The 10,432-nt window shown below is 28.7% G+C and overlaps 2 protein-coding genes across 3 annotated transcripts; both read right to left on the bottom strand.

Moving 5' to 3' along the window:
- Positions 1-300: 300 nt before the first annotated feature.
- On the bottom strand, positions 301-8,537 carry LOC120277412 (putative disease resistance protein At1g63350). 2 transcript variants are annotated; one of them, XM_039284251.1, is made up of 2 exons: positions 8,174-8,537; positions 301-3,196 (listed from the first exon to the last, which is right to left on the bottom strand). In XM_039284251.1, exon 2 carries the CDS (start codon positions 3,187-3,189, stop codon positions 2,518-2,520), a length of 672 nt encoding a protein of 223 aa, XP_039140185.1. In that variant the 5' UTR covers positions 3,190-3,196; positions 8,174-8,537; the 3' UTR covers positions 301-2,517. The 2 variants fall into 2 exon arrangements, 1 of the variants encoding a protein (XP_039140185.1); XR_005541504.1 differs by lacking the exon at positions 301-3,196 and adding an exon at positions 7,697-8,096 and having other exon boundaries at positions 8,174-8,513.
- Positions 487-2,319, bottom strand: LOC120277642 (disease resistance protein RPS2-like). The gene has a single exon (XM_039284499.1). It carries the CDS (start codon positions 2,317-2,319, stop codon positions 487-489), a length of 1,833 nt encoding a protein of 610 aa, XP_039140433.1.
- Positions 8,538-10,432: the final 1,895 nt, after the last annotated feature.

Here is a 10,432-nt window from a genome sequence, read left to right as displayed (position 1 = left end):
TAGGTAGTCTAAGAAGGTGCAATTGAGGCAAGGGCGGCATGGTCGTTGGAGAGGGGAAGCATGCCCTAGAATGTAATGTGAAAAAGAAGAGAAAATCACGGGATGCTACAATGAAAAATTTTTGTATTTGCCTATATATTTTAAAATGTAAGCTTGTTTAAAATGTTTTGAGGCCTCATGCTTATGTGGACATGCAGCCATTTGTCATATGTTTGGTTCTTTGATCATGGTTCAGGCATCATTGTTGTGAAAATTAAACTAGGATATATATATATATATATATATCAAACAAAAAGCGAAAGAGAAAAAAAACAATTTATTCAAGCCACAATAAACACATGATAGAAGTAATTACATTACATTTACATAGGGTAACTAACAAGAACATATTTCTGATGGAAAGCTAAAAGTGTAATTTCCACAAGAGATATCACGAATACATACAGAAGGGTACAATTTTATCCAAATGACCATAACATTTGACAATCATAAAACAAAACTGGAGAAGTGATGCTTGAACTCCCAATCCATGTCATCCCACAAGTTTGGTGGTAAGACTCTTATGTAAACAAGATTCTTAGCACTGTGAAGTCCAAGTGGGAGGTTTCTCAAGTTCCAACAATTGAACATAGTAATCACTTCAATGGAAGGGAAAGATAGTATTCCCTCCTCATAGATGGATTCTAGATTTGGCAAATCATCAAGAGCCAATGTCTTGAGGCTTCGGAAAGCAGTGCCCTCCTCAATCATTGTATGCCGATCACCAGCTATAATACTCCTCAGTTTACGACATCTGGCTATCTTAAGAATCTGAAGAGATGGTAGCTGAGCAACCCAACACAAGCTAGTCAAGCTGCCGCATTCAAAGATTTCCATATAAGCGAGCTTGGGGAGAAAATAACTTGGTTCTAGATCTTCCCAAATGACGTCCCTTAGATTAGGGAGAAAAATCAAATAAAAGCTTTTTAGGTGAGAAAGGCACCAAGAAGTTTTATCCTCTGATGTCATGACCAACTCCTTCAATTCAGTAATGAAGAAGATATTGAGTTCTTGAAGGTGTAACTCGCTGTTGCTTCCAAGTAGGGATGGCGATATGCTGATTGAAGTTAAACATTCATCAGAGTCTATCAATCGTACTCTTTGCTTAGGAACATATAAGAGCTTTTCCAATGCAGAAAGGCCGTCTATGTTGAACCCCACTCCTTTCAAATTGCTTAAGCTTAGCAAGTCATCAAGAAATGCTCCTTCGAAGAAAAAGATGCCAGTTGAATATAAATCCAATACATTCAAATTTTTTAGCCTTGCTACGAGATCTTGAGGAATAGCATTTAGTTCTTTTGCTCCACCACAATATTGATACTTCAACTTATTCAAATCACCCAGAGCCGAAGGTAAAGAAATGAGAGATGAGAATGACAAATTGAGATATTGCAACTCATGCAACATACCTATCTCTTCCGGCAAAGAGGTAACACAGGTTCTGGATAGATCCAAATATTTGAGCCAGTGCATTGTCACAAAGAAGCTTGAAGAAATATGGCAGAGTTCTTTATTTCCTTGGAGTATAAATGTTCTGAGCTTATGGAAATTAGGAGATTCATGCAGTGATCCTATTCTGTTATATGCCAAAGAGATCACTTCCCTGCCATTGAGATCTTCAGGTAACCTTTCTAAGTTACTATGAGGTCTCACTAACCATCCTACATTATTTTCCTGACAACCTGAAATTATCCACAATGCAAGATCTCGGATCAAATCATGGACCTTCAAATTGCTTCTTAATTCACTACGGTCAAAAACCCCCTGTTGCACTCCTGATTCGAGTAAACATGCTTCTTTAAGAATTCCAATAATAGTCTCACCCTTGATGTAAGCTTCATTAAGTTCATCATAATCATCTAATAAGCCATGCCCCATCCAACACTCTATGAGCTCATCTGTAGGTATTTGCTCATCCTCACCCCATAAAGAACAATACAAGAAGCACTGCCTTAAATAATCACTCTCCAAACTGTCATAACTGATCTTTAAAATAGGAAAGAAGTTTGATTCCTTCATACCTGGAATGTTCTGATATTTGGACTTCCTCATCATGGTGGCAACATACTCCCATTCTCCAGGTGTCTTCTTAGTCGACATCGCTTTGCCTACGGTGACAAGAGCAAGCGGAAGTCCAGCGCATTTCTTTGTGATATCCTCTGCATGATGTTGGATTTGTTTATCAGATGCAATGAGTTCTTTACCGGCTTTCTCTTTGAACAAACTCCATGCTGCATTGTCATCCAGGCACTCCATTTTTTTCTTCTCATTAGCTTCCATGCTACCGCAAATTGCCTCGGACCGTGTTGTGAAAACCACCATCCTCTTCTTCTTGTCTTGAGCATGGTGCCGAATGTCAGGTACTCCAATCGTCTCAAGATCAAGTGAGCTCCGGAGATCATCTAGCAGCAACAGAAAACTCTTTCTCCTCAAGAAATTGCAAATAGCACCAGCATCAGCAGATGACAATCCCAAATACTAAGCAAGATCAGATCGAATCTTTTCAGCATTATTCCGAGAAACCACAACCCAAATGACATGATCAAACATGTCATCTTTGTTGTGAACTAATTCATTGTTGATGCTTCTTAAAAGTGTGGTTTTGCCGACGCCTCCCATGCCCCATATCCCGATGATCCCTGCCATGTTTTCTTTGAGATAGAGACATATCACCTCAAGCATGGACACCACACTGAAAACCGTCGAAGGAGTTGGAAGCTCACTTCCATGACCCGGAGGTAATTTCTTGGCTACATCTTCAAACTTAAAATCTTTGTTCAGCAAATGCTTCACCTCCTCTATCTTCTTGAAAGCTTGTCTGCCGATCTTATAGTTAGAAACTACATTGAGTGAAGTGATTCCAATGCACTTTTTTCTTTGGTCATATGCTTGTTTTATGGCCAACACTTCACGTTCAATGGCTTCAACCTTTTGAAGCCAAAGCGCCACTTCAGGGGAGCAATCTTTGCCTTCTCGCTCAGCGTTTTGGATGTCTCTCTCTATGCTCTCCCTCTTGGCTTTTAGTTCATCCATGGCATTAACAATAGCTTTGACATTATCGTTGAGCAGGAATAAATACTTGAATTGGCGGACAATAGGAACTACCACGTAGGGAGCCACAGAACCAACCACAGAGGCAATGTGATCCATATCAACACTGATGATGATCAAATGGGACAATTAGTTTTCTTTGAGAAAAAAAAAACATAAATCAAAACGTTGATAGTGATCTTCATCTCATTTGATTGCAAAGATTACAATCATATGATTATATGCATCCTACAAATTCTTTTTAAAGAACATCTTAAAAGATAACTTTCATGCTTACATAAGTTTAAAAAAAAAAAATAAAAAAAAATAAATAAATCACAATTTTATTAAAGAACATAAATTACAACAACGAAGTCACAAGGACTTATATAAAATAATGAGGTAATTTTTGTGATGCCATTAATTTATAAAATAAATAAACATATATATATATTATTCAGTTTAGTTTTCACATAACACTTCAATTCCACATTAACAATAAATAAAAAGTTTATGTATTCGTACTATCTATATATACTATTAAAGTAGATGTATAAACTGTTTTGAGAGAGGTTCACAGAATAATTTTAAATATTTTTATTATATTTAATTTTTTATTTATATTAAATATGGTATGAATAATTGAAATTTTTTAATTACTTAATAAATATTCATGGGATTTTTCACAACTAAAGTGTGCTACCAGTTTCCACTCAAGAGATTATTTAATTATAGCATTAGAGCTTTCATTGTTTTATAATATTATTTTAAAAACCCAATAATTATAACAACCGATGTGGAGCAAAGGAATTTGTCTAGTTATGATTATGTTATATTCTATTCTAACTATCATATCAATCTAAATAATGAAAATAGAAAAAGAATGCAAACCACAAAGACCATATTAAGTTCATTAATTAAAGGAATAATACAACAAATTATAGTGACTAAATAGTTTTAGACCGATTAGAAATCGTTTGTTAAGTTGACATCAAGGTTGTGATATTAATACATAGTATTAAATATTTCAAAAATCCAAAAACAAAAATATATTAAACATCTGAATATAAAAATGAATAAATAATTTTAATCAAAGTGTTTTTATATAATTATTATTAATCAAATGATTCTCCCTTCAACTTCTCTGCATAAATGAGAAGACAAAAAAGGAGTCTCCATGCTTGCTACATAATCAAGGAATGAGCTGCATACAAATAAGTTAAAAACAAAAATATTTTTATAGTCACGTAAAACCAAATTTAGGGGTGCTGCTTCAAATTTAAAAAATTTATAAATATTAAATAACTTTATTGTTCAAACTTGAGATGTATAAAATATATATACATCTAAAAAATTTTATTTAGGTGTAAAAAACCTTTTATATCTACATAATTAGCAAATAACTCAACTAACATTTACACACTAAAATTAACAAATAATACAATTTAAAAACAACTTAGAACAAGTTCACAATCTAAATTTATTTGTACAACAATTATTTAACAAATAATTTGTGAATAATTAATTTTTCATAACAATTAATCACAACAAATATCTAATAATTTTCACAATAATTTTCATAACAAATAATCAAACAAATATTTAACAAATATCCACTAATTATTTAACAAATATCAAATATTTTTAGACAACAAATAATCATACAAAAATTAAAAAAAATTAAATTAGATATAAAAAAAATAAAAAAGAAAATACATAATAAGTTAAATATAAATTCACAAGAGATTGAGAGAAAACTCACAAATTGCAATGATTTTTTTAGAGATTTTTAGATAACAATTGTATTTTTTTAGGTTATATTTATATATATATATTTATTATTACTATTTTTTATATTAATATCCTAAAACATTATGTATTGATAAGTTGAATAAAGAACATATCTAAATATAAAATTTTAAAACAAAAATATTTGAAGATCCATGTTTGGTTAGCTATATTATTTATTATTGTCACCCAACATCATTTTTATTTAATATAATAATTTTATTATTTTTATTTAATTTATTTTAAATAATGGTAGAGTTTAATATTATGAAACCTTGCGTATTTGAAAAGCATGGATTTATTGACATTGAATGAACTTGAGATATGAAACTTAATAATGTTTAGGCTATTCTTCAATGTTCTAGATGTACTTTAATCAGTAACTAACTTCTAGTGATAACTTTTCCTCGTAATATTTTTGCATGTGTGTGTATATATAATCATATTTCCCACAATTTCATACCGAACATGAAATCAGGTATGTATTACAGTCTCATGGTTCTTCCATAAGTTCGATATATATATATATATATCAAAAGAATTTAGTTTCTAATTGAGGTTCCCTGATGTGCAATACCACATATATATATTGCGCACACACACACATATATATATATATATAATTAATGATTTAAGTATAAATTTGTGATATTTAGCTTATTCTGTTCAATACCGGTATAATAGATTAAAGTTGTTTTTTGGCGCTATATTTTACTATAGTTTTTTTTTATTTCTATTGCTACATTTAAAAAAAATATCAATTTAAAATGTATGTATTATAAATTATATATTTATTTTCATTGTCATGTCTTATAATCCACAAGTCCCTAAATATATTAACTTTTAAATCTTTTGTTGATGTGATGGCCTAAATAGACATGATTTAAGTGGTGTTTAGTTGAATGTAATTCTAAATGCAATGAATTTTTTATTACAATGTAACTAGAAACACTTGGTTTTCAAACTACAACGCAATCAAAATTTGGCTGGATGTAACTAGAATTACTGTAGTATAAGATTTTATGTTTGTTTGGAAAGATTTGTAAATCTGAAATTGGAAAACTCATCTAGTTCAAGCGTAAATTTTCTAGTGTAATTTGAAAATTGAATATTTAATTTTATTTTGCCTTATTTGAAGAATCAATTGAGCCAATTATTTTAATTTAAAATATCTTTACCAAAAAATAAATGATGTATCCAAAAACCAATGATATAATAAGTGTTTAAAATGCTTGAATGATTGAAATGCAACAATCCTAGGAAGAAACTGTAAAATTCTCCACTAAATAAATAAAACTAATAAATAAAAACTAAAAGTAATGGAACAAAATTTGAATCATAAGCCTACATACATGCTTAGTTTGGATAGTGTTTTAAATAATTTCTAAAATAGAATGAACTGACACAAAAATAAAACTCTTAAAACTCACATGAAGTAGAGAAACTTTCAGAGGATAAGATTTGTAAATGATGGTAGAAAAATCACCACTACTTCCGTTTCTAATTTAAATTGAAACGGAATAGAAAGAGAATTTTTCAATTTCAAACATTAACGGATTAGTAACAAAATAAATTCTGTTTCAAAATAGTTGCTAAATTCTACAACATAATTTATTTCATTACTAAACAGTTTCATAATTTAACAGCACATTTGCAACGGAATAATTTCCGTTCCAAAATGTAGAAACATATTTGAAATGGAACATATTTTGTTTTATATTTGTTTTTTTATTAAAAACATAAAAATATTCCGCTGCAAATTCGTTGCCAAAATTAAGTATATTATAATATTTTTAAAACACATTAATCTATTTCAAATCCCGTTGCTAAAATTAAGTATATTATAATATTTTTAAAACACATTAATCTATTTCAAATCCGTTGCTAAAACTTTAATTGACCAAAAAAATATTTTCATTTTGATAATTGATATAAATAATACATGTTATAACAAAATTTTCAACGAATAAAACTAAGAAATAATGATTTCATTAATGCATGTAAGAAAAACAGATGTGCAAAAGCAAAATATAACAAATGAAAAATATTAACAAATAACAAATAAACTATAACTCATCTGGATGGTCAATATCATGATCATCACTAGTTGGTTGTGATTCTTGAGTGGATTGTGAGCGTTCCAAGGATTATTATACCTTTTCATAAATTTAAGTTCTTATATCTATTTTTATTTTATAAATATATTAAATTTTTTCCAAATAATTTTACATTATTCGTTGCTACATTCAGAAATGGATTCCAACTCCAATATTAATTTAGCAACGGCATTTAATTTAGTTGCTAATCTTAGCAACTAGTCCCAAATCGTAAATATACTAAAATATATATGAATTGGACTTACAATTCATTTGCATTCAATTTTCATACGCACACACACACACATTTATATATATATATATATATATATATATATATATATAATAATTTTCCTATAATTATATTATTTATATATTTATGTTATTTATAAAATTTAGAAATAATTTTAATATAAATGATATATCTATTAAATCATGATATACTTTTAGGCAATTATTATTATTATTATTATTATTATTATTATTATTTGAAAATTTAAGGTTTTCAATAAATTGATAAGAAATTAATTTTTTTAGTAAAAATTTTATAACTACTTAAATTTGATTCCAAGCAATAATTTTTTCACATAAAAATGATCAAATTTTAAAACATTAATCTAATATTCATTAAAATATAATCCTATAAATATGTCTATAATATATTTTTTAAACTATTATAATTATATATATGTATGCATGTACATAAAATTTATTTATCATATTTTTAATACATTTAAAAAAAATAATAAAATATAAAAATTTAATAATTATTAGTGTCTAAGTTACAAACAGAGTCGAGTTCAGTTGCTAAATTTAGAATCGGATTTTGGAATCCGTTTTTAATTTACAAACGAAGTTGACATCCGCTCTTACTTTTAACAAAAAAAGTGTTTAAGGGATTATGAACGGATCCAAATTACATTCCTAAATTAAAAATAAATGTAAATTCCGTTTCTAAAATATAGCAACGGAACCACAAACTTTGAGAATCGATACTAGAGCTTGTGAAATCCGTGACCTTTGATGCTGCTAGGTTAGTGAAAATGACTTCCAAACTATCTCTAAACAGCGTTAAACCCTTGATTTTCCTACCAATACCAAATGATTCAGACTCTTTCTTCCTCAAATCAAACGGATCCGATTCTATGAAACCAAAAAATACACATATCAGATCACCCAAAATACAGCTAAAATTCAGGAAAATAAGAATCAAAACTTACCGAATCAAATAAAGAAGAGACAACAGCTCGCAACTACAACCAAATCGATCGATACAACGAGACCACCGCTTCACCAAATGGAAGGGGAAAACAAGGGGAATCGATCCAAGAGGGAAACTATAAAAAATCTAGAGCACCCTGCAGCCTATTTCTCAATAAATCAGCCATCTAAGAGGTGGAATTTCGGAATTTCTACGAAGACGAACAAAGATATGAGCTTTGGAGCATGGAGACACGGACTCACAGTCGGATTTTAAAATATCTTTGGAGCATGGAGACACGGACTCGAACCCATTCACAGCCGGATTTTAAAATATCTGCATGGAAACACGGAACCAATTCACAGGCGGATTTTAAAATATTTTTGGAGCATGGAGACACGGACTTGAACCCATTCACAGTCTGATTTTAAAGTATCTTTGGCTCCCGTGCTCGTGTCGGCGTGTCGTGACCATGTTATTTTCCAAAATACCCCACCGAACATCTTATCATTATAAGAGTGCCACTCATGCTGCGCCATGCATTCCAAATCCAAATTTCCAGTTGGAAAAATGGGATAGAAAAATTTAAAAAAAAAAAAACTTTTTCAACAACAACAAACATCCTCTATGTTATGTAGAATATAATTTCACTATAATATTTTTTTTTCAAAATTTAATTTAACTTTATAAAAAAAAAATTATTTTTATCAATCACCCCAACTTCCCACTTGTCGGATGAGAACAATGGCAAACTTTCACTAAAGGCATCAATTACCAAGTGGTCTATTGGTACTATGACTTATGTTTCAACTCTTTTGAAGTTTTGAGAGTTAGAATCATGGATGGAGGTATATTTTTAGGAGTGTAAGTAATGAATATATGCAGGTAATTCCAACATATATATTAGCCATGTCTCCACTTACCCAATTAAGGCTTAGAAATATTTATGTCTTTGTTAGTGGTCTAATAGCTCATCTTAAATAAAAAAATTCCACTAGAGATGGAGAGTAACAATAAACTTGCATAGTGAGCAGGGCCGGCTCAAGGGTAAGGCCAATAAAGCAATTGCTTTAGGCCCCGACGATTTTTAAAGTCTTATCTTTAAATTTTTTAATAATATTTTTAATATTAAGGCCTCATTTTTAAATTTTTTTTTTAATGATAATCTTAATATTAAGGTCTCATCTTTAGATTTTTTAAATAATAATTTTAAAAACATATAATTTTGAAGGATTCCCAATAATTATCATAATATAAAAATATTTTTATTTAATATTTAGCCAATTATATAATCTTAGCTAACTTTTAAAAGTTAAAATAACAAAGTAAGATATTAATATTTTTAATTTTGATGCTTAATCAATCACATATCTTCTCTAACTAATTTTTCAAAATTTTATTTTGATCCTCTATTATGGCTTTTCTCAAGCATTTATTTTTGTAAAATTAATATAATATTATTTTTTTTTATCGAAAATAAGAGTTTTGGTAGTTTTTATATTGTTATATTTTTACTTTTACGAGTTTTACTCACAAAGTTTAAATATATTTTTTCATCACGAGTTTAGTAACATGGAGAAAGACAAATAAAAGCATATATTAAAATAAAATCTAAATAAAGTTTAATTTTTATTAAATAAATTAGAGGATTTATTCTAAAATTCCGCTTTAGGCCTCTAGTTACCTTAAGCCGCCCCTGATAGTGAGTTTGCATATAGCTCTAGTGGAAAGTTGTTATTTTTTTCAAATAAATATTAGTAGTAATAAAAATTAAATAAAAGAGCCATAAAGTTTTATTTGTTAAAAAAATTTGCTTTTTTTTAAATTTTTAAAATTTATATAAAATATAAAATGTAAGCAATATATAATTAAGGAATAAGATTGGTTAAATTTAAGCAATACATAATTAAGAAATCTCATAAAATGGCAATCAGAAGGAATTAAAAAAATTGATTTTTTTGCATCGCTGAAATTTTACTTATTTGCGTGCATATTCTTAAATAATATCAAATGCTATTTATATCTTTTAAAATTTATTTATTTTTGCATATATAACTACTATCCTACATTCGTCAATAAAATATATTATTACATACATGTTAAATGACAAAAAAAAAAACTTCTACATATTTATAATCTTAAATAATTTCTAAAAGTTATTAAATTAATACTTTTATATATTTACCCAAAAAATAAACTCTTTATATTTATTATATATAAATCTTAAAAATTTATCATATTGATTATGTCAAATTCTAGAGGGGCACAGGCCGACTTT

This window comes from Dioscorea cayenensis, chromosome 15 (genome assembly GCF_009730915.1).
Source record: "Dioscorea cayenensis subsp. rotundata cultivar TDr96_F1 chromosome 15, TDr96_F1_v2_PseudoChromosome.rev07_lg8_w22 25.fasta, whole genome shotgun sequence".
NCBI classification, from domain to species: domain Eukaryota; kingdom Viridiplantae; phylum Streptophyta; class Magnoliopsida; order Dioscoreales; family Dioscoreaceae; genus Dioscorea; species Dioscorea cayenensis.
Note: the sequence above shows the minus strand (reverse complement) of the source record. Positions and strands in the feature narration are given on the sequence as shown.

Excerpts from the sequence above, each read along its gene's own strand:
- LOC120277642 (XM_039284499.1), bottom strand. The coding sequence starts at position 2,319 with ATGGAAGCTAATGAGAAGAAAAAAATGGAGTGCCTGGATGACAATGCA.
- LOC120277412 (XM_039284251.1), bottom strand. The coding sequence starts at position 3,189 with ATGGATCACATTGCCTCTGTGGTTGGTTCTGTGGCTCCCTACGTGGTA.